This window comes from Glycine soja, chromosome 1 (assembly GCF_004193775.1).
Source record: "Glycine soja cultivar W05 chromosome 1, ASM419377v2, whole genome shotgun sequence".
Taxonomy (NCBI): Eukaryota; Viridiplantae; Streptophyta; class Magnoliopsida; order Fabales; family Fabaceae; genus Glycine; species Glycine soja.
In genome coordinates this window covers 13781682-13806517 of record NC_041002.1, presented here as the reverse complement: position 1 = coordinate 13806517, position 24836 = coordinate 13781682, and the positions used below count along the sequence as shown (strand labels likewise).

At 41.2% G+C, this 24836-nt stretch overlaps 1 protein-coding gene across 1 annotated transcript; it reads right to left on the bottom strand.

The window, feature by feature from the left end:
* Positions 1–103: 103 nt before the first annotated feature.
* LOC114409972 lies at positions 104–23896 on the bottom strand. The gene is made up of 2 exons (XM_028373711.1): positions 23783–23896; positions 104–628 (listed from the first exon to the last, which is right to left on the bottom strand). The coding sequence occupies exons 1-2, from the start codon at positions 23894–23896 to the stop codon at positions 104–106; spliced, it is 639 nt and encodes a 212-aa protein (XP_028229512.1).
* Between the last annotated feature and the right edge of the window lie 940 nt (positions 23897–24836).

Genomic DNA, 24836 nt, shown 5'->3' with positions numbered 1-24836 from the left:
AAGCAATTAAACTAACTAAATGCAGGAAAAAAAATTAGAAAAAGAGTTGGGTTGCCTCCCAGTAAGCGCTTGTTTAACGTCATTAGCTAGACGCATCATTCTGTTATCCTGGATCCAACAAGGTTCCAACTTCTAGAACCTTCTTCTCTAGTCTCTTTTCCTCCATCACATTTACCTTCAAACAAACATTTTGGTCAGGCAAAGCTTTCTCTTCATGAAACAGATCGAAACTGATATGTTGGTCTTCTATGGCCATTTGTAGTTTCCTCTTCCCCATGTCTACCACACAGCTTGTGGTATACATAAACGATCGTCCAAGAATTAGGGGAATGTCAGCATCTTCTTCTATGTCCATCACTACAAAATCAGCCGAAAAGATCAAATGTTTGACCCTAACCAAAATGTCTTCAATCACTCCATAGGGTCTTGTGATGGAGCGATCAGCTAATTGTAAGGTCATGCGAGTGGGTATTATCTCTAACTCTCCAAGTCGCCGGCACATGGAGAGAGGCACTAAATTGATACTGGCTCCTAAGTCAATGAGAGCCTTACCCACAGCAACCTCACCAATAGAACACAGGATCGTGACACTTCTAGGATCTTTGTGCTTCGGTGGAAGGATGCCACTCTACAATTTCATGTCACTGTGGATGTACCGGTTCTTCTTCATCAGTGTCATACCCTAATTTCATTCGGGGACCATTATTTGTTGGCATGCGACCTTCTCTTGACCGCCTAAAAATGTTTAACACCCATCGTTGTGTGATCTGTAAAGTCTCGCAACATTCTGGAAGTCAAAAACAAGCATTGTTGCTTAATCCGTAAAGTTCTGCAACATTCCGGAAGTCAAAAAAAGCATTCTTGCGTAATTCGTAAAGTTTCACGACATTCCGGAAGGAAAAACAAGCATCGTTACATAATTCGTAAAGTTTCGAGATGTTTCGGTCAAAAACACGAAACATAAGTGTATTTAGCAAAATGGGGTATGTGTAAATAAATGGGAGTGTATTTAGCAAAGGGGGGGTGAACTTATCAAGATCCTCCATGTTTTGTTGAAAAATGGTTTTCGGGGCTTCTAAGGCTTCTGTAATGCTTCCGTAAAATTTCCAAAAACCGTGGGTAAGCATATTTCACTTAATATTGGTGAAAGGGAAGAGGAAAAAGAAGAAAATCAAGTCCTATATGCTTTCGTAAGGCTTTCGTAACTTTTCCGTAAATTAGGAAAATGGGGGTGAACTTATCAAATTAGGGGTGCAAATAGAAATTTTCAAATTTTCGAATCTAGGCCCTTCCAGAATATTTTGGAAGTGGGGTTGCTTCTGGTGGAAGCAATCCAGCTCACCAGGGCGAGCTGAGCTCGCCAGGGCGAGCTGGGCGTCAACCTCCTCCTCTTTTTCCTATAAATAGGCGAAGGGAGGTTGTTCCAAATGGTCCCTAACCCCCTTGGCTATGCATTTCAGCTGTTTTGGGGGAAAAAATTGTTTCTGCGAAGAAAATCCTAGCTTAGGTGCTTCCGTAATGCTTCCGAGATGTTTTCGTGAGCAAATCCGTGAAGGTTTTCTGCCGTTCTTCATCCGTTCTTCATTCTTCAACTGATAAGTTTCCGAATCCGAGACTTTCAATTCATTTCTTGTTTATTGGATTTCATCTTTATTTCGTTCACTTTCGGTTTTCTTTTCTTCCGTTTTTAATGAACTTTAACCGATTGTTTAAGCCGTTATCTCGCCTAATAAATGACAAAATGAATTTCAATCGATCATTTGCGTTGTAATCTCGTTTAATCATTGTTAAAGCAAAATCTAACCAATCATTCACACTGTAACCACGGTTAAACCAAAAAAGGCAAAATAATAATAAAATAATCAAAATATCTTTGAATAAAATAAAAAAAATCAATCGGACGTTTTTCTTTGGAAGTTTCCATGAATGAATTGACTAATAACCAAAGTGAAATTAAGGCCAAAATCAACTCACAAATCAAGCTTTGTCCGCAAAAATCACTAAAAACCGTTTTAAGGTCCAACGCCTTAAACGATCCTCTTTGCTTTTATCGGTTAACATGGACTGTTCAAAAGCCTAAAATCAACATGAAACTTTACCACTTTCACAAAGAACTATGTAGGTCTGATTTCCTCATCGCAATTGAGGATACGTAGGAGAAAAAGCTCCGCTTTTGTCGACCACCCCAAGAGATCATTAATGGTCCAATGCCTTAACGTTTCTCTCCTTTCAAAAACAAAGAGATTGTTAATGGTCCAACACCTTAATGTTTCTCTCCTTTCAAAAGAATCAAAAGATCGTTTAAATGGTTCAATGCCTTAAAATGACTTTTGTGCGATTAAAATCGATCTTGCGGAAAAAGATCAAAACAACTTAACCAACGTTTAGTTCTCAAAGAACTACGTAGGTCTGATTTTCTTATCGCAATTGAGGATATGTAGGAGCGAGGGAAACACCCTTGTCGACCACGAAAAGATAAAAAATACAAAAGGCATAAAAGACATAAAAACGTAAAAAAGGGAAAATAAAACAAATCGAAGACATGATATTGGACACTTGGTTAAAGGCTGATGTCCTGTGTGACGGGCGCGTGGGGTGCTAATACCTTCCCCGTGCGTAAAAACAACTCCCGAACCTTTCACACTTAAAGTTTGTAGACCACACCTTTCTGGTTTTTCCGATGTTTTCCTCGAATAAACGTTGGTGGCGACTCCGCGCATTTTCCTTTCTTGGAAGACGCGCCCGTGAGTCCCGCGTCGCCATCCCGCCGAAGGGTAGGTTGCGACAGTTGGCGACTCCGCTGGGGAATGTTTTTAAAGAGTTAGGCCTATTAATCTTTTGTACAAAAGTTGTGTTTTCCCTTTCATCGGTTCCGCTTTTCCTTTATGTTCTTGAATAAACTTCTTCGATGCTTTAAGCATGTTTTAATGTATGCATGTGATAAATATGTATTCATTTGATGCACACAACATGAACACCTTTTTTGCACACACGGTGAGTTGAAAAGGGGCCCTATACCCGGGTCCATGGGAACATAAGGAGTGGAGGTGAATCTGTGGTCATGCTGGGTCTCCGACTAGCTTGATAACAGTGAACCCTCATCTAGAGTTTTTCTCTTTGATAACATATTGTTGCTGGTAGTCCCTACTGCCGCAATATGTTTTTCGAAGGGGATGATACCTCTAGAAACCATCAAGAGAGATATGACCACCTTGGGAATTATCACTAAAGGCCTTTTAGTTCCTCCCGTTTAGGTCCCTAAAATAGGGGCACGAAGCGAACACGCTGTGTGCCTTTTTAAACACTGCCATGCATATAACCTAAATGTCATGTACGCGTTTGCTGCATGATTATTTGAGGATATTGCCATGCTATGTACATCCCCCTGTTGCGCTTTGGCGCATCTGCATCATGTCGTCACGCATGCGTTGTATGTTGGTCTCGTCTTTTGTCACGGGAAGCCAGAAGCTACATATCACCTTCTTAACTACACATATGGGGCATTGCGTCCCCGAATGCATAAGTAAGAAGAGATGATTTTCCGGGCTCTCGTGTCCGTAAATGCATTCATATCATGCATCACATAAGCATCTCTTCATGGCATCATAATGAACATATCGTCCTTGCATTTGTCTGTTATCATATTCCAGCATCACATTTTGCATAAGTCATTGCATCATCATGCATATGCATTCAACATACTTTTTATTCTACAAACTGCATACCTTTTGTTTTCATGTTTGCTCATGCATGATCCTTGTGTTTTCCTCTGCAAAACAAAAACAAAAAAGGAAGCGTGAAAATTCACACCGCATTCTTAGTTGCATGTGTTAGGTACCATGAGCCAACCATGTTGGGATCATAAACCCATTTCTAAAAAAAAAACAAACAAAACAAAATTATTGAGCATGGTAACTAATGCATGGTTGACTAGGAAATGATGTCTCTTCGGGCATCTCAATCTCATAATTACATTTTCCATGCATAGCAAACGTATTCCCGAGTCTTTCATCCCTATGAAATGTTGTCGAAGTATTGGCGATCAGAATTTCCATTCCTTGGATTACCAGGTTGAACTAAGCTCATGCTTTTACGAAAAGGTTCATCAAGTCAAGTTGAAGCATGGAAGTAACCATCTTGCAAAAATTGGGGCAAAAGATGGATCGAGTTACATCGCTGCTTCGTCTACTGCCAAACACATTTAGGATTGTTGATGTCCTTGTTACTTCCAGTTTCACCTTGACAAAGATGTCATGGACCATGTTGAAAATCTAAATTGATTTAACCCCTTGTCCTGCATAAAAATTCGCAATACTTCAATTGTGCATCATTCGCATACATCCATGCTTTTCATTGGTTGCATTGCTCATTGCATTCTTTCCTTGAAAAAAAACGAACTTAATCATTGTTATCAAAAGAAAAGAAAACGTTTTACGGCGCCCTTACCGAATCTGTGCTAGAGCTAGAGTAATGGGTGAAGTAGAGGAGGTGCTAGAGCAAATGAAGGCCGACACGGAGGCCTTGAAAGAGCAAATGGCCACAATGATAGAGGCCATGATGAGCATAAAGGAGATAATGGAGGTCAGTGCGGCTACAATAGCCGCTACCAGCACCATTGCTGGGGTGGACCTGACCCCCCCATATGGCCTCAACCAAATAAATCATCCAACCTTAGATATGGTAGGTCTGGAAGGCAAAGAGTAGGAAGGTACGGGCGACCCTCATTTAGTGCAAAAAACAAGCATGCCTTCCCACCATATGGCTTGCCTCCCAACTATACACCACCCAATGTGGCATACACTCCTAGTGAGGATGTCAATAACTCCGCTCCCATACTCATTGAAAGCCAACAACCTCAATCTGATCATGCACATGTCTCTCAACCCATGGGGGAGACACATGAAACGCCCCACCACAATCTAGCCGACTTCGAGCCTTGCCTCGGATTTGCCACTGAAGGGCAAGCAATTGGTGATATACCCCTGCAAAACACTTTGGAGAGCCCTCGGTATCACCCACAACCACACCTCTTGCATTCCACAACAAGTAAGGGGCTTGAATCTTTCAAAGAATATGTGCAAAAAGGGGCTTGAATCTTTCAAAGAATACGCCCAAAGGTGGAGAGACCTGGCAGCCCAAGTGGCACCCCCAATGACGAAAAGGGAGATGATAACTGTGATAGTAGACACATTACCAGTGTTCTACTATGAAAAGATGGTGGGCTACACACCTTCAAGCTTTGCTGATTTAGTTTTCTGACAAAAGGATCGAAGTGGATCTGAAAAGAGGAAAATTTAATCATCCTGCTTGGACGAATGAGAAAATTGGGGCAAATGAAGAGGGTGAGAATGAAGGAGAAACCCATGCTGCAACTATCATTCCTACATGGCCAAACTTCCCACCAGCCCAACAATGTCATTACTCAACCAATATCATCTCTACCACCCAGTCATCCACAAAGGCCATCCCCAAAACAGCCACTAGGCATGCCTACTTACCACATGCCTAATGCCCAAACACCACCTCTAGCACAAACCCAAAACACCAACCAAGAAATGAATTTTGCAGCGAAAAAACTTGTAAAATTCATCCCAATTCTGGTGTCCTATGTTGACTTGCTCCCATATCCACTCGATAATTCAATGGTAGCCATAACCCCAACCAAGGTTCCTCAACCTCCATTTCTCCGAGGATACGACTCGAACGTGTCATACCCTAATTTCATCCGGGGAGCTTCCATTGTTGGGATGCGACCCTCGTTTGACTACTTTGAGGTACTTGGCACCCATCATTGGGCAATTCGTGAAGTTCTGTGGCATGTCGGAAGTCAAAAGAAAGCATTGTTGCACAACCCGTGAATTTTCGTGACATGCCGGAAGTCAAAAGGAAGTGTAAATGCACAATCCATAAAGTTCTGTAACATTCCGGAAGGCAAAAAAGGGATGATTACGTAATCCGTAAGGTTCCGTAACATTACGGAAAGAAAACAAGTATCGTTACAAAATTCGTAAGTTTTCGTAACGTTACGGAAAAAGAATCAGCAAAAAAAGGCAAGGTGTGTATTTAGTAAAAATGGGGGTGCAAATAGAAACCAGACCCACTTGGGCCTTCCAGGATGTTCCTCCAGAAGGCGGTTGCTTCTGGAGGAAGCAACCTAGCTCGCCTGGTCGAGCTGAGCTCGCCTGGGCGAGCTGGGTGGCAAGCTCCTCCTTCCTGTTCCTATGAATAGGGGAAGGAGGGAAGAACAAAAATGTTCAACCCTCCTGGTATCTGAGATTCACTTAAAATTAGTAAGAAAAATTATTTTCGTGAAGAAAATCCTATCCGAGGCGCTTCCGTAACGCTTCCGTGACATTTCCGTGGGTGATTTCGCGAAGATTTTCAACCATTCTTCGACGTTCTTCGTTCGTTCTTCGTCGTTCTTCGGTCTTCAACCGGTAAGTTCCCGAAATCAAACTTTTCAATTCATTCTATGTACCCTTAGCGATCCTCATTTGTTTCGCGTGCTTTTATTTTCATTTCATTTACTTTCCGTACCCCCTTTTGACGTGCTTTAGTCATTTATTTAAGTCATTTTCTTGCCTAATCAAAAAATAAAATAAATTTCCACCGATCATTCGTATTGAAACATCCATTAATTTCTGTTAAAATGAATTTTGATCGTTCGGTCATGCCGTAACCACGTTTAAAAGCAAAAAAGAGGCAATATAATAATATAATAATCAAAAATATCTTTTAGTAAAATAAATCCAAAAAAATCAATCGGACATTTTTCTTTGGGATTTTCCTTTCTTAATCGAATTGACTAATAACCAAAGTGAAACTAAGGCTAAAATCAATTCATAAACCAAACTTTTTGTCATCGCCTAAAAAAGCCATTTTTAAAGGTCCAAACGCCTTGAAATGGTCTTTTTCGCTTTTATTGGTTAAATGTAGATTTCTAAAAAGCCTAAAAATCAACATGTAACTTTATTACCTCTTTCAAAAATAAAGAGATCATTAATGGTCCAACGCCTTAATGTTTTCTCTCTTCTCAAAAAGAATCGAAAGATTGTTTAATGGTCCAACGCCTCAAATGACCTTTCATTCAATAAAAACATACTTTGCGAAAAAGATAAAAAGACAACTTAACCATTGAAGTCGTATTCGCACATTTGATTAAAGGCTGTCGTCCCTTGTGACGGACATGTCGGGTGCTAATACCTTCCCCGTGCGTAAATACAACTCCCGAACCTTCCATTTAAAATTCATAGACCACGTCTTTTCCGGTTTTTTCGACGTTTTCCTCAAATAAATGATGGTGGCGACTCCGAGCGTATTCCTTTCTTGGAAGACGCACCCGTGAGCCTCGTGTAGCCCTCCCACCGAAGGGTAGGTTGTGACAGAACGCAACGTGTGCTTGTCATGGAGAAGCCCCGGAGCATTCCATTGAGCATTGTAGGGCCCTGAAGCATAAGGTGCAAGGTCTAATTGATGCGGGCGGGCTGAAATTTGAGGAGAATCGCGTGCAAGTCCTGACATTGACAAGAGATGCCACACATGGGGCAATTTGAAGGTTGTTGTTAGATGTCTCTAATGACTCATTTGGATTTTCAAGTTTATGCCATTATTGTAAACCACAATTGCAATACTAAATAATATGGATAAATTTGACATCCTTATCTCTCTCATACTCTCACAAACACATCTTTGCTTATTCAACTTCCACCAGAATGTGAGTGTAAGCCATGGGTTTGTTTGCACAAGCGACCTGCGCTCCTGAGTGTTGGCTTCCAAGACCGTTCAATCTGAAATTACTCGTTGGTAGGGTGCCATAAAATGACGAGTAAAGCAAAAAAAAAAAGTTCAAAAAGTTCAAGAAAAAAAGCATTTGATTGAATGTGTTTTCAAGTAAAAATATAGACGTTCATGTGACCTCATTTTATCATTCTGGAAAGTTTGTCTTTTTTAGAGAGAAGTGAGTTATCTAGAATAGGAATCATTTGACTTAACTTGTCAACTGAAAAAATCCTTCGACTATTTCTCGTCCTTGAAAAATTCTTTTTGCAAGAATCAACCGCTTCTTTCATTCTTCCTTGCAACAAGGTTGTGAAAACAAAACAACGATTGGTACCTCAAAGCCCTACACTGGGGCAATGAAAGGCACCATGCAAAAACCTCAAGCGAACCTAGGGGCAGATTAGAAGTTCTCACCCAATAGGTTCCCTACTACAAGGTCATGACGAAAGACAATGATTGGTACCTCAAAGCCTTACACTGGGGCAATGAGGGGCACCGTGCATGAGCCTCAAGCGAACCTAGGGGTAGATCAAAGGTTTTCACCTATCGATGTTTTAAAACAGAAAAAAAGGGGGGACAAACCCTAGGATTTCAATGGATTGATTAAACATCAAAAGGCTCCATTGTCATCACTCCAAAATGGTCAAGTGTTTAAATCAAACAGAACATACACTCTGAGGGAGTTCTCGGAGAGATTTGCAAAAGATAGGATAAGGTTGCATGAATTATCACCTCTTTCAGAAGAACAACCAATTTGTGTTTTCCAAAAACATCAAATCAAATCAAAATCACAAAATAGGGAAAGAATTTCATGAACATTGTACAACTTTCTATTACATTGCATTGATGCATATGAAGTCTGCATTTACCGCATTCCAAGAGAAAGGTTGCATGCATCTGGATCCCTAAAAATCATGTTAACCACATAGATTTCCTACATCTAATGTCCAATCTTTTTGAATTTGGGATGACCGGCCCTCTCAATGAGTCAATCTCATGCTTTCTCACAAGGGTGGACCTTTGGGTACTACTACCCTCACCTTCAGAGGGCTGCACGCCCTTGCCTTCAGAGGTCTACACGCCCTCGCCTTCAGAGGGCTACACGCCCTTGCCTTCAGAGGACTACACGTCCTCGCCTTCAGAGGACTGCACGCCCTCACCTTCAGAGGACTACACGTCCTCACCTTCAGAGGGCTACACATCCTCGCCATCAGAGGGCTGCATGCCCTCGCCTTCAGAGGACTACACGTCCTTGCCTTCAGAGGGCTGCACGCCCTCGCCTTCAGAGGGCTACATGCCCTCACCTTCAGAGGACTACACGTCCTCGCCTTCAGAGGGCTGCACACCCTCGCCTTCAAAGGGCTACTCACCCTCCCTTTCAGAGGACTACACGTCCTCGCCATCAGAGGGCTGCACGTCCTCACCTTCAGAGGGCTACAAGCCCTTGCCTTCAGAGGGCTACACATACTTACCTTCAGAGGGCTACACACCCTCGTCTTCAGAGGACTACTCGTCCTCGCCTTTAGTGGGCTACACGCTCTCACCTTCAGAGGGCTACACAATCTCACCTTCAGAGGACTACACGTCCTCGCCATCAGAGGGTTGTACGCCCTCGCCATCAGAGGGCTGCACGCCCCCACCTTCAGAGGGCTACACGTCCTCACCTTTAGATGGCTACATACCCCCACCTTCAGAGGACTACACGTCCTCGCCTTCAGTGGGCTACATGCCCTGATGAGGGCAAGGACCCACTTGAAGGACTTGGAGGACCTATGACAAGGGCTAGAGCAAGGAAAGCCAAGGAAGCTCTTCAACAAGTGTTGTCCATACTATTTGAATACAAGCCCAAGTTTCAAGGAGAAAAGTCCAAGGTTATGAGTTGTATCATGGCCCAAATGGAGGAGGACTAAATGGCACCACTTTGTCTCAATTTTAGAGTGTTTAGTTTGTCTAAATAATGGCCCAATCCTTGTAAAGTTGGCTGACCAAAATTATGTTTTGGGTTAATCAACTAAAAGGGATTTAGTTAGGTTTAATTCAAGTTGTAATAAGGGCCCAATTGGCAACCTAAGCATCAGCCTTTTGGGAGACCAAATGGGGGCTGACTTGATGGCTGTTGGGGGTGACTTTTGGTTGCCACAATTTCAGTTACACTCAGCCATTAAGTTCTTTAATTCCCTAGGTTAATGGCATTAAGTTCTTTTAATTCTAGGTTAGTGGCTCATTACTAAAATCTGATGTAAAGCTTCTATATAAGCTGAACCATTTTATCAATAAACACAAGTTGAGTTTTATTCAGAAAATTAGAGTTTATCTCTTTTATCTTAGTGAAAGTGATTCTCCTAAATTCTTGAGTGATTCAAGAACACCCTGGCTGTATCAAAGGACTTTCACAACCTTTGTGTGTTGCCCTCGCCGGAAAGAGTGATTCTTTGCTTCCCTTCATCTTCAACCTTGTTCTTTCAAACCACAATTCAAAAAAAATCCACTTCTGTCTAGAATTATCTTGTGGCCATAACTCCCATTTTACGCACTCAAATTAAGTGATTCTTGAGCCTAAATTGAATTTCAAAACGAGACCTTTCACCTTGTTTTGGAATCACCTCATTTGGAGCCCTGTAGCTTGAGTTATTGTCATTTCTATATTTCTGTCCAGCCACCACTTAACCGACGATTTACCATCCCATTCATCCATTTTATGCCAAGAACAACCTTATTAAGACCCACGAAATTAACTACCTTATTTTCCATCCTTTCCTTAATCAATTTCCGCATTTTCCATCAAGGTTTAATCCTAGACGATCCCAAGTCAGCCCTTGTGCCCATGAGGGTTCATATCATTTGGTAATCAGAGCTCCGGTTCTAGGATCAACACTTCCTTTGCTGGAAATATTGGATAACATCCTTCTTTATTTTTTTCTTTTCCATTTATATTACCTTCTTGTTCATGTTCTTTTTTTCTTTTAGGCTGAACCATTGCAAAAGTTAAGCCTTTGGATCTCTTTGTTATATAAAAAAACAGAAATTCGTATAAGCAAAAAAAAAAAAAATTGGGTTGAATGGTTCATGTTTGAAGAACTTTAAAAAAAATCTCTTTAAGGTAATATATTGGTTGTATGAAGGATTGTTACTTGAATTCCTAAATTCTGAATTTTATTTCCTTCAATTGTGCCTAAAAACATTGTTAGCCTTTTTCTTGGTTAACATTTTCCTTGTCTCTCTAACCTTACCTTACACATATTGGTGAATTGTTCTTTGCTGTGGCCATAATCTCTTGAATTGCCTAAGAACTCAAGGGGAATTAGAGTGGTAAAAGGCAAGAATGTTTTCATTAGAGAAAAGCCATAATTGTGTGATACACTTGAGTGGGTGAGATATTCAGACAACAACTATAATTGTCTTGTTACGTTTGATTTGTTTGTTTGAGATGTCAGGTACTAATCCTAATGATGGAGTGGGGCTTTCGCAATTCCAAATGCAAGCTTTGATGCAATATTTGGAGAGGTTAATGAAACAACAAGATGATGCGCTCTATGAGAGGTTGGATCAAATGAAGAATAGAGATCATAATGAAGAAGAAAGGAGGAGAAGAGGGAATGATGGTGTTCCTAGACAAAATCGAATTGATGGTATTAAACTCAACATTCCTCCCTTTAAAGGAAAGAATGATCCGGAGGCCTACATGGAGTGGGAGATGAAAATAGAGCATGTTTTCTCATGCAACAACTATGAGGAGGACCAAAAGGTGAAGCTTGCTGCCACGAAGTTTTCCAACTATGCTCTTGTGTGGTGGAACAAGCTACAAAAGGAGAAAGCAAGAAATAAAGAGCCAATGGTTGATACATGGGCGGAGATAAAAAAGATCATGAGGAAGCGGTATGTGCCGACTAGTTACTCAAGGGATTTGAAATTCAAACTCCAAAAACTAACCCAAGGCAACAAGGGGATTGAGGAGTATTTTAAGGAAATGGATGTGCTCATGATTCAAGCAAAGATTGAAGAAGATGAGGAGGTAACTATGGCTCGATTTCTTAATGGTTTGACTAATGATATCCGTGATATTGTTGAGCTGCAGGAGTTTGTTGAAATGGATTATTTGCTTCACAAAGAAATCCAAGTAGAGCAACAATTAAAAAGGAAAGGAGTGGCTAAAAGGAGTTTTACCAACTTTGGTTCTTCTAGTTGGAAAGACAAAGGTAAGAAAGATGGGGCTGGTACTTCTAGTAGTTCCACACCTACCCCATCAAAAACTCGCTCAAAGTCCCAAGAGGAACCCTCTAAAAGGAGTAGAGATGTGAAGTGTTTCAAGTTCCAAGGCCTAGGACACTATGCTTATGAGTGCCCTAAGGAGGTCCATGGTTCTTAGAGATGGAGAATATATAAGTGAATCCAATGTTGAAGAGGAAGAGGAGAGTGAGTACGTAGAGGAAGAGGAGACTCTAGAGGGAGATTTGTTGATGATTAGACGGTTACTTGGTGGTCAATTGAAGTATGAGGAGGAGAGCCAAAGAGAAAACATCTTTCACACTAGATGTTTAATCAATGGCAAGGTGTGCATGGTGATCATTGATGGAGGTAGTTGCACCAATGTGGCTAGTGCTAGATTAGTGTCAAAGCTACATTTAGCTACTAAACCACATCCTAGGCCATACAAACTTCAATGGCTTAGTAAGGATGGAGAGGTGCAAGTGAGGCAGCAAGTTGAAGTGGACGTTTCCATTGGGAAATACAATGATAAGGTACTTTGTGATGTTGTTCCTATGGAGGCCACTCACTTACTTTTGGGGAGACCATGGAAATTTGATAAAAGAGTCAATCATGACGGTTACACCAACAAGATCTCTTTCATGCAGCAAGACAAAAAGATTGTGCTCAAACCATTGAGTCCACAAGAAGTGTGTGAGGATCAAAAGAAAATGAGAGAAAAACTTCTTCAAGAGAAAAGAGAAAAAGAAAAAGTGAGCAAAACACTTGAGAGTGAGAAAAAGAGGGAAACACTTGAGAGGAAAAAGAGTGAACAAAAGAAGAGTGAAACACTTGAAGTGAGGGAGATCTATTTAGCCACAAAAGTGAGGTCAAGAGGTTGTTTCGTGCTAAACAGTCACTATACATCTTGTTTTGCAAAAATCAGATTTTGACCACTAACACTTTTGATGATTTTGAAGTGCCTTCTAGTGTTAAAACTCTTTTGCAGGATTTTCAAGACATGTTTCCATCAAATGTGCCAAGTGGACTACCACCTTTGTAGGGAATTGAGCATCAAATTGATCTCATTCTGGGAGCTTCTTTGCCCAATAGGCCAGCCTATAGAAGTAATCCACAAGAAACCAAAGAGATTCAAAGACAAGTGGATGAACTCATTAGCAAAGGTTGGGTAAGAGATAGTATGAGTCCTTATGCTGTCCCAGTGATTTTGGTCCCTAAAAAGGATGGGACATGGCGCATGTGTTCCAATTGTAGAGCCCTTAATAACATCACCATTAAATATAGGCATCCTATACCTAGGCTTGATGATTTGCTTGATGAATTGCATGGTGCATGTTACTTCTCTAAAATCAATTTAAAAAGTGGATACAATCAAATTAGGATTAGAGAAGGGGATGAATGGAAAACTGCTTTTAAAACAAAATATGGTTTGTATGAATGGTTGGTTATGCCTTTTGGCCTAACTAACGCTCCTAGCACTTTCATGAGATTAATGAACCATATCTTGAGAGAGTTCATAGGGAAGTTCGTTGTGGTGTACTTTGATGATATTCTTATCTATAGCACTTCACTTGATTTTCATATTGATCATTTAAAATCTGTCTTGACTGTGCTTAGAGAAGAACAATTGTATGTCAATCTTGAAAAATGCATCTTTTGTACTAACCATGTTGTGTTTCTTGGTTTTATTGTGAGTTCAAAAGGAGTGCAAGTTGATGAGGAGAAGGTTAGGGCTATTCAAGAATGGCCTACACCTAAGTCCCTGACCGAGGTGAGGAGTTTTCATGGCTTAGCAAGTTTTTATAGACGATTTGTGAAGGATTTTAGCACATTGGCAGCACCTCTCAATGAATTTCTCAAGAAAAAAGTTGGTTTCAAATGGGGGAGAGAAACAAGAAGAAGCTTTCAATGTTCTTAAGCAAAAGCTAACTAATGCCCCCATACTTGCGTTGCCAAACTTTCAAAAATCTTTTGAAATTGAGTTTGATGCTTAAAATGTTGGGATTGGGGCTGTGTTGATGCAAGAAGGCCATCCAATTGCTTGTTTTAGTGAAAAGTTAAGTGGTCCTACCCTTAACTATTCAACTTATGATAAGGAGTTGTATGCCTTAGTACGGGCTTTGAAAACATGGCAACACTACCTTTATCCCAAGGAATTTGTCATTCATAGTGACCCAAATATATCAAGGGGCAAGGCAAGCTTAACAAAAGGCATGCAAAGTGGGTGGAATTCCTAGAGCAATTCCCTTATGTTCTCAAACATAAAAAGGGAAAAGGTAATATTGTAGCCGATGCTCTTTCTCGGCGTCATGCATTACTTTCTATGCTTGAAAGAAAATTGATTGGTCTTGAATATTTGAAAAGCATGTATGAAAATGATGAAACTTTTGGAGAAATTTTTAAAAATTGTGAAAATTTTTCAGAAAATGGTTTCTTTAGACATGAAGGTTTTCTTTTCAAAGAAAACAAATTGTGTGTGCCTAAATGTTCTACTAGAAATTTGCTTGTTTGTGAAGCGCATGAAGGAGGTTTAATGGGGCATTTTGGGGTCCAAAAGACTCTAGAAACATTACAAGAACATTTTTATTGGTCTCATATGAAAAAGGATGTGCAGAAATTTTGTGAACATTGCATTGTATGTAAAAAGGCAAAGTCTAAGGTAAAGCCTCAAGGATTGTATACTCCATTGCCAATTCTGGAGTATCCTTGGATTGATTAATCCATGAATTTTGTTTTAGGGCTGCCAAAAACAAGCAATGGTAGAGATTCCATTTTTGTGGTTGTTGATAGGTTTTCTAAAATGGCTCATTTCATTCCATGTAAAAAAGTTGATGATGCTTCCCATGTGGCTGATTTGTTTTTCAAGGAGATTGTGAGACTCCATGGTTTGCCAAGGAGCATTGTTAGTGATAGGGACTCTAAGTTCCTAAGCCATTTTTGGAGGACTTTGTGGAGCAAGTTGGGCACTAAATTGTTATTTTCAACCACTTGTCACCCACAAACTGATGGGCAAACGGAAGTTGTTAATAGGACTTTGGGAACTTTGCTTAGGACAGTTTTGAGGAAGAACTTAAAAACTTGGGAAGCTTGTTTACCGCATATTGAATTTGCTTACAATAGAGCTGTTCATAGCACCACTAATTGTTCTCCTTTTGAAGTTGTTTATGGTTTTAACCCACTAACTCCTCTTGATCTTTTGCCTATGCCTAATGTTTCTGTTTTTAAGCATAATGAAGGTCAAACAAAGGCGGACTATGTGAAGAAGCTTCATGAGAGAGTCAAAGATCAAATTGAGAGGAAAAATAAAAGCTATGCTACACAAGCCAACAAAGGGAGAAAGAAGGTTGTCTTCGAACCCGGAGATTAGGTTTGGGTGCACATGAGAAAAGAAAGGTTTCCGGAACAAAGGAAATCAAATCTTCAACCAAGGGGAGATGGACCATTTCAAGTGCTTGAAAGAATCAATGACAATGCTTACAAAGTTGAGCTGCCCAGTGAGTATAATGTTAGTTCCACCTTCAATGTCTCTGACTTAACTCTTTTTTATGCAGATGGAGAATCCAATTTGAGGACAAATCCTTCTCAAGAGGGACAGAATGATGAGGACATGACCAAGAGCAAGGGCAAGGATCCACTTGAAGGACTTGGAGGACCTATGACAAGGGCTAGAGCAAGGAAAGCCAAGGAAGCTCTTCAACAAGTGTTGTCCATACTATTTGAATACAAGCCCAAGTTTCAAGGAGAAAAGTCCAAGGTTGTGAGTTGTATCATGGCCCAAATGGAGGAGGACTAAATGGCACCACTTTGTCTCAATTTTAGAGTGTTTAGTTTGTCTAAATAATGGCCCAATCCTTGAAAAGTTGGTTGACCAAAAATATGTTTTGGGTTAATCAACTAAAAGGGCTTTAGTTAGGTTTAGTTCAAGTTGTAATATGGGCCTAATTGGCAACCTAGGCATCAGCCTTTTGGGAGACCAAATAGGGGCTGACTTGATGGCTGTTGAGGGTGACTTTTGGTTGCCATAATTTCAGTTACACTCAGCCATTAAGTTCCTTAATTCCCTAGGTTAATGGCATTAAGTTCTTTTAATTCTAGGTTAGTGGTTCAATTCTAAAATCTGATGTAAAGCTTCTATATAAGCTGAACCATTTTATCAATAAACACAAGTTGAGATTTATTCAGAAAATTAGAGTTTATCTCTTTTATCTTAGTGAGAGTGATTCTCCTAAATTCTTGAGTGATTCAAGAACACCCTGGCTGTATCAAAGGACTTTCCCAACCTTTGTGTGTTGCCCTCGCCGAAAAGAGTGATTCTTTCCTTCCTTTCATCTTCAACCTTGTTCTTTCAAACCATAATTCCAAAAAAATCCATTTCTGTCTAGAATTATCTCGTGGCCACAACTACCATTTTACACACTCAAATTAAGTGATTCTTGAGCCTAAATTGAATTTCAAAATGAGACCTTTCACCTTGTTTTGGAATCACCTCATATGGAGCCCTGTAGCTTGAGTTATTGTCATTTCTATATTTCTGTCCAGCCACCACTTAACCTACGATTTACCATCCCATTCATCAATTATATGCCAAGAACAACCTTATTAAGACCCACGAAATTAACCACCTTATTTTCCATCCTTTCCTTAATCTATTTTCGCATTTTCCATCAAGGTTTAATCCTAGACGATCCTAAGTCAGCCCTTGTGCCCATGAGGGTTCATATCACGCCCTCGGCTTAAGAGGGCTGCACGCCCTCGCCTTCAGAGGACTACACGTCCTTGCCTTCCGAGGGCTACACGTCCTCACCTTAAGAGTGTTACACGCCCTCGCCTTCAGAGGGCTGCACGCCCTCACCTCAGAGGGCTGCATGCCCTCGCCTTCAGAGGGTTGCACGCCCTCGCCTTCAAAGGGCGACAAGTCCTCGACTTCAGAGGGCTACACGCCCTCGCCTTTAAAGGGCTATGCGTCCTCACTTTCAGTGGGCTCCATATCCGCACCTTAAGAGAATTTAAGGTCCTCTGCCCTTAATGCTTAACCGAGACTTGTGCTCCAGGGTGAGGGGCCAGTAGTTTCCTTTTATCAGTTCCTGGGCCACCCCCTGATCCCGGACGAGGGTCAACTGTGCGAGCACAACTAGAGGAGGAGGCTATCATGTAGCTACTATGCATACCATGGCAAGATTTCACCCGTGCCGCTGCAAAGAGACGAGTGCGGATCATGCGAACCAACATGACCACTCTTACACAAATATGGATGACATTGCTACTGAGCAACATTCTGCCCAGCGACCACAATGTCGATATCCCCCTGCGGAAGTATCAGTTGGGATCGCGCCCACAAGACACCCAGTGGACCCAGAGAAGTCCAATAGGGCCCTGCGGTTTCCAGCTCTGGTTATGGGCCTTTGTCAGTCCTACAGGGTGCCCGTCCCCCCTAGCAAGGTCATGCCATCGTGACATAGGTAAGTATGCACATGGCTCAACTAATTTTTGATGTCATCTACTATTTGTACGGATCGCACTCGCAAGACACCCAGTGGACCCGGAGAAGTCCAACAGGGTCCTGGGGTTTCCAGCTCTGATTACGGGCCTCTGTCAGTTCTACGGAGTGCCCGTCGCCCCCAGCAAGGTCATCAAGCCTCGTACTAACCAAGCTTTGATCAAGAAGTATTACGCCCCCAAGAAGGCGCAGGGTGAGACACCACAGCAGCCAGGGCATGGCCGGCAGCGGACAACAGACGCACTGCCGCCTTCTCCAAAGTTTACCTCAGCTCATCCACAAAAAGGCTAGAGTGTTGCCTACGACACATGGCCGACCAGCAGGCGACCAAGTCCAAAGCAAAGGTAAGCAAAAGTATTAGGTCCGTGACTGACAAGTCATCACGCGACCAACTCAAGATGTTAAAGAAGTGCTACTAGGAGGCAGCCTAGTACCTTTTAAATTTCGGCTTGTTATTTGATCACCTTTGTTTCTCAAGTCATAGTAGGACACACCCAGTTGCTCATGATCCTAGGAATTTAAATAAAACAAGCACATGCTCGGAAGGTAGTCATACCTCACAAAATATATGTATGTGTGTTTAGGTAGAGAAAATACCTTAAATATGCATGTATGTAATTTAGGTAGCAAAAAAATACCTCACAATATATATATATATATATATATATATATATATATATATATATATATATATATATATATATATATATATATATATATATATATATATATATATATATATATATACACCTTGGTTACGCATGTATATATAAAAAATATACATATGTTTAGGTAGCAAAATACCTCATGAAAAAAACAGAAAACAGAAAAGTAAAATAAAAATACTTTGGCTGAAAAGCCAGCACGCTTTTGAAAAGAAATAACTTCCAGCTTTTCTTTGAAAAAGATTCACCAATCAAAACAAAGGGTTTTGTTGAAAAAATGTGTATACACCTGAAGGGTGAATGCTATGAAAATTTTCCCGAACACCCAAAATGGACTCGGATGAATGCATGAATTGATAAAGGAGCATATTTTGGAAACACTGGGTTGACTTAAATAGGAAAAATGAACCCTGAGCCCTAGTGTCACATGACCATAAAAACTTGATGCTTGAGTATCCACATGGGTGCGTGCATGACTAGTTTTGCATAAAATTTCCAAATCATCATTGTTGCATGTGTGTCATGGAAATAATGTGGGACATCCCCTTTATCCCTGAACCACTGGCCAAACCCACACCCTGACATATATCATGTCCAGCCGTTTTATAAGCCTTGAGCCAAAATCCCAACTTACCATAAATCTAGACCCAGGGTGAGAATGTCCATCCTTGCCCTCGGAAGAAAACAAAAAAAGAAAAAGAAAGTTCCCGATCAAAGATCGGAAGAAAGTAAAAGAAGAAAATTCCCATTCAAAGATTGGAAGAAAGCAAAAAAGAAAGAAAAATTCCCGATCAAAGATCGAAAGAAAACAAAATAAATATACAGAAAGGTCTTTGGACCAGACAATATCTAAACAATACAGAATTGTCACAAGTAAACAAGGAAAGAAAGAAAACCACGACTTGAAGTGGTCCCCTCCCTTTGATTGCCAACCAAAATCTTGTGCGCTAGCGACTTTCTCGCCCCGCACTAAACAAAAACAGAAAAAGGAAAAGGCCCAAACACTCAGAGCCAAATTCCTCACCAAAACACCATTCCCAAAAAAGTCCTATTGATCCATGATCACGCACGTAATCTTTGATTTGATAGGAAATGATTTGCAAAATTAAGTCATGACATATCTATGGTTCGGAATTAGGATAAAACACTTACCTTGTGAGATTGATACACTTCGAGTGATTTTCTTCTATTTTGTTGGACTCAGTGTTTCCTCTAAATGGTCGTTTAGAAACAAAACTCAAACATCCAAAATCTCATTTATGGTTATGAGAAAATTTCATCAGCATACTCTCCTTCCCCAATAGACACATTGTTTTCCATCAAAAAATCATATGTTGCTCTGATAAGTTGGAGGTTTTGTTTCTTTACTAAAGCATGTTTGCATTTTAGTGAAAAAACACCAAGACTATTTTAGTCTCACAAAGGCAAGAACTACGTAGGTCTGAGTTCCTCATCTCAAATTGAGGATGCGTAGGAGCAAAAGCCTCACTTTTGTCGACCACCCCACCTTTTGTTACCGTGACCCAAGAGTCCGGTGGCATGCGGAGACACCCGACGATAACCCGCACACACCCTTTGTTATCCAACGACGCGAGAGTCCGGTAGCATGCGGAGACACCTTACGATTATCCGCACCACATCATTCGGAGATCCTAAGTCCGATTGACAAGTAGAGACCAATGTGATCATCTGCACCATTTCCAAAGATGTCAGCGTCTTCCGGTACGGACTATTTTAGTCTCACACTGCTTTCGCAGGAACTACGTAGGTCTGAGTTCCTCATCACAAATTGAGGATACATAGGAGCAAAAGCCTCGCTTTTGTCGACTGCCCCACCTTTCACTATCGTGACCTGTAAGTCCGTTGGCACACGGAGGCTCCCTATATGGTAACCCGCACACACTCTTTCGCTATCTGTCAGACTCAGAGTCCGGTAGCATGCAAAGACTAACGTCGTCATCTGCACCCTTTGTCAATCAGGGGCAAGCAAACCCGTTGACACACGGAGACTTACGTCGTCTTCTGCACCTTTGTCATCTAGAGATGGCGAGTCCGATGACATGCGAATATACCCAAGTGGTTATCCGTACAAACGATTTCTATTAATCCTGACCTGTGAAGTCAGGTCACATGCGGAGATACCTAAGTGGTTATCCGTACAAAATGATTTCTGTTAATCCTGACCCGTGAAGTCAGGTGGCAGGCAGAGATACCCAAGTGGTTATTCGTATAAACACTCTTTCGCTATTCGTCAGACTCAGAGTCCGGTAGCACGCAGAGACTAACGTCGTCTTCTGCACCCTTTGTCAATCAGGGGAAAGCAAACCCGTTGACATGCGGAGACTTACATCGTCTTCTGCACCTTTGTCATCTTGACCCGTGAAGTTAGGTGACATGCGGAGATACCCAAGCGGTTATCTGTACAAACGGTTTCTGTTAATCCTGACCCATGAAGTCAGGTGACATGTGGAGATACCCAAGTGGTTATCCGTACAAAACGATTTATGTTAATCCTGACCCGTGAAGTCAGATGGCAGGCAGAGATACCCAAGTGGTTATCCGTATAAACACTCTTTCGCTATCCGTCAGACTCAGAGTCCGGTAGCATGCAGAGACTAACGTCGTCATCTACACCCTTTGTCAATCAGGGGCAAGCAAACCCGTTGACACGCGGAGACTTACGTCGTCTTCTGCACCTTTGTCATCCTGACCCCTGAAGTCAGGTGACATGCGGAGATACCCAAACGGTTATCCGTACAAACGGTTTTTGTTAATCCTGACCCGTGAAGTCAGGTGACATGTGGAGTTACCCAAGCTGTTATCCGTACAAAATGGTTTCTGTTAATCCTGACCCGTGAAGTTAGGTGGCAAGCGGAGATACCCAAGTGGTTATCCGTATAAACACTCTTTCGCTATCCGTCAGACTCAGGATCTGGTAGCATGCAGAGACTAACGTCGTCTTCTGCACTTCTGTTAATCCTGACTCGTGAAGTCAAGTGACATGCGGAGATACCCAAGCGGTTATCCGTACAAACGATTTCTATTAACCCTGGCCCGGGAAGTCAGGTGGCAGGCAGGGGTATCGTATGGTTATCCGCACCTTTCGTCAACCAGGGGCAAACGAGCTCGTTGGCACACAGAGACTAACGTCGTCTTCTGCACCTTTTGTCATCCCGAGACAGCGAGTTAGGTGGTAGGCGGAGATACCTTATGGTCATCCGCACCTTTCGTAAACCAAGGCGAACAAGTTCGATGGTATCGGGATGATGTTGGTCGTTCGATTCTGATTATTTTGAAATTTTTGCAGGTTTTTACTTTTGTCATCCAGAGACATTCAAGTCCGACGACGCACAAGATTCTTCTCTGCTAGACGGGGATGATCGAGTTCGATAGCTTGTGGAAATGTCGAGGTTATCCCATTTTATCACTTTCAAGGCACTGAAGTTTTGCTAACGCTCCTGATGCCTTTTGTATTCTTTCTGAATGACAGGTTCCGCTGGTTGGGTAAAAATTCCCGAAAAACCTTGGGTAAAAGTTTTGCTTTCGGGGCTTCCGTAAAATTCACGAAAAACCTTGGGTAAGCATATTTCACTTAATATTGGTGAAAGGGAAGAGGAAAAAGAATAAAATCAAGTCCTATATGCTTCTGTAATGCTTCCGTAACTTTTCCGTAAACTACGAAAATGGGTGAACTTATCAAAATGGGGGTGCAAATAGCAATTTTCAAATTTTCGAATTTAGGCCCTTCTAGAACATTTTGGAAGTGGGGTTGCTTATGGAGGAAGCAACCCAGCTTGCTTGGGCGAGCTGGGCGGCACCCTCCTCCCCCTTTTCCTATAAATAGGCGAAGGGAGGCTATTCCAAATGGTCCCTAACCCCCTTGGCTATGCATTTTAGCTGTTTTGGGTGAAAAAATTGTTTCCGTGAAGAAAATCCTTGCCGAGGTGCTCTCGTAACGCTTCCGAGATGTTTCCGTGAGCAAATCTGTGAAGGTTTTCCGCCGTTCTTCACCGCTCTGTATTCGTTCTTCGTTCTTCAACCGGTAAGTTTCTGAATCCGAGACTTTCAATTCATTTCTTGTTTGTTGGCTTTCATCTTTATTTCGTTCACTTTCGGTTTTCTTTTCTTTCGTTTTTTACGAGCTTTAACCGATCGTTTAACCCGTTATCTCGCCTAATAAATGATAAAATAAATTTCAACCAATCATTTGCGTTGTAATCTCGTTTAATCACTGTTAAAGCAAAATCTAATCGATCGTTCACACTGTAACCACGGTTAAACCAAAAAAGGCAAAATAATAATAAAATAATCAAAATATCTTGAAAAAATAATAATAAAATAATCAAAATATCTTTGAATAAAATAATCAAAAAAATCAATCGAACGTTTTTCTTTGGAAGTTTCCTTGAATGAATTGACTAATAACCAAAGTGTTACTAAGGCTAAAATAAACTCACAAATCAAGCTTTGTCCGCAAAAATCACTAAAAACCATTTTAAGGTCCAACGCCTTAAACGATCCTCTTTGCTTTTATCGGTTAACATGGACCGTTCAAAAGCCTAAAATAAACATTAAACTTTACCACTTTCTCAAAGAACTACGTAGGTCTGATTTTCTTATCGCAATTGAGGATATGTAGGAGCAAAAGCCCGCTTTTGTCGACCACCCCAAGAGATCGTTAATGGTCCAATGCCTTAACGTTTCTCTCCTTTCAAAAACAAAGAGATCGTCAATGGTCCAACACCTTAATGTTTCTCTCCTTTCAAAAGAATCAAAAGATCGTTTAAATGGTCCAACACCTAAAACGACTTTTATGCGGTTAAAATCGATCTTGCGGAAAAAGATCAAGACAACTTAACCAACGTTTAGTTCTCAAAGAACTACGTAGGTCTGATTTCCTCATCGCAATTAAGGATACGTAGGAGCGAGGGAAACACCCTTGTCGACCACAAAAAGATAAAAAATACAAAAGGCATAAAATGACATAAAAATGTAAAAAAGGGAAAATAAAAAAAATCGAAGACATGATATTGCACACTTGGTTAAAGGCTGTCGTCCTTTGTGGCAGACGCGTGGGGTGCTAATACCTTCCCCGTGCGTAAAAACAACTCCTGAACCTTTCACACTTAAAGTTTGTAGACCACACCTTTCTGGTTTTTCCAACGTTTTCCTTGAATAAACGTTGGTGACGACTCCGCGCATTTTTCTTTCTTAGAAGACGCACCTGTGAGCCTCGCGTCGCCCTCCTGCCGAAGGTTAGGTTGCGACAGTCAGCATGTCTTTTAAAAATTTGGCATAGAGTGGCATCTGTTGGAGAGTTTCTCCAAAAGGCAATGTGATCTCCAGCTTCTTGAAGATGTCAAGAAATCTGGATAAGTGTCACTCTTTATCCTTCTTGGAAGGTACCAATGGATTTGGTACCTCCTTGCCTTCAGCTGGAGGAATCTCTCTCTTTTTCTCTCTTGAAACCTCACTCTTGTTTTTCTTTATTTCCTCAACCTTTTTTTTTCTTTTTCATTTTTTTTATTTTTTTCTTTTTCTACTTCTTCTTTTTCTTTTTCTTTTTCTTTATTTATATTTCACTCTCTTTTATTGGTGTCTCTCTCTCCTGTTGGTCATCTTCATCTTCCACAACTTCCTCAAGTTCAACTAAGTCAGAAACGGGTTCAAGTGCCGGCTCAGCTGCCAGATGTTGTTTATGTTCCTCCACCTTCTTCTCAGCTTTTCCTTCATCAACATGGGTTGCCATTCTGATCCTTGTCATGGCAGCTTTGCACTCCTCTTTTGGATTTTTCTCGGTGTTAGCACTAAAGCTGCTTGACGGTTAATCCACCAACTGTTAAGCCAGTTGTTCCACTTGGACTTCCAGATTCTTTATGGCAGACTCTGTACTTTTCTGATTTGACATAGATACTGCATAAATTGAGCCAGAGCCTCTTCCAGCTTCGTTGTCCGATCATAGGGACTAGGCCCTTGTTGCTGTGGCCTTGTGGATGGTCCACCCTGGTGTTGAAAGGATTTCCAGGGTGATTTCTCCACTGTCCCTACTGTTGATTATACTGTTGGCCATGCTAGAATCCAGAGAATCCACCTGCATTGAAATTATGTCTTGGCTGGTTCCCCATATAATTGACTTCATGAGCTGGTTCTCCATTGGGGATACAGCAGCCAGAATCGTGAGCTCCACCACAATGCACACCCTGCAACCTGCAAAACAATAGATGGTAAAGATTATGCAAAATGTATTTGAGTTGGCAACTTACTTAATGGTTCTGTTAATCCCTCAAGTTGCTTAGACAACACCTTGTTCTATGCCAATAGAGCATCTTGTGATGTGAGTTCCAGCAAACTTCTCTTTGTTGGAATGTGGACTCTATCTCTCAAAATTGTGTGGTCACTAGCAGCCATGTTCTCTATTAATTCCATAGCTTCTTTCGGGGTCTTCAATTTGATCTTTCCCCCTATAGAAGCATCAAGATGCTGCTTGGACTGTGGTCTCAACCCGTCAATAAAAATGTTGAGTTCTATCGATTCTGAAAATCCATGAGTGGGTGTCTTTCTCAGTAAGCCTCTAAATATTTCCAATGCCTCACTCAAAGATTTATCTGGAAATTGGTGGAAGGATGAAATGGAAGCTTTCCCTTCAGCTGTCTTAGACTCTGGGAAGTACTTCTTTAATAATTTCTCAA

What these genes read in the sequence shown, in the direction of transcription:
- LOC114409972 (XM_028373711.1), bottom strand. Translation starts at nt 23,896, where the DNA reads ATGGCAACCCATGTTGATGAAGGAAAAGCTGAGAAGAAGGTGGAGGAA. An exon ending in ACTTAGTTGAACTTGAGGAA is followed by an intron (nt 629 to 23,782) that starts GTTGTGGAAGAT and finishes ATGAAATTGTAG; the next exon opens with AGTGGCATCCTTCCACCGAA.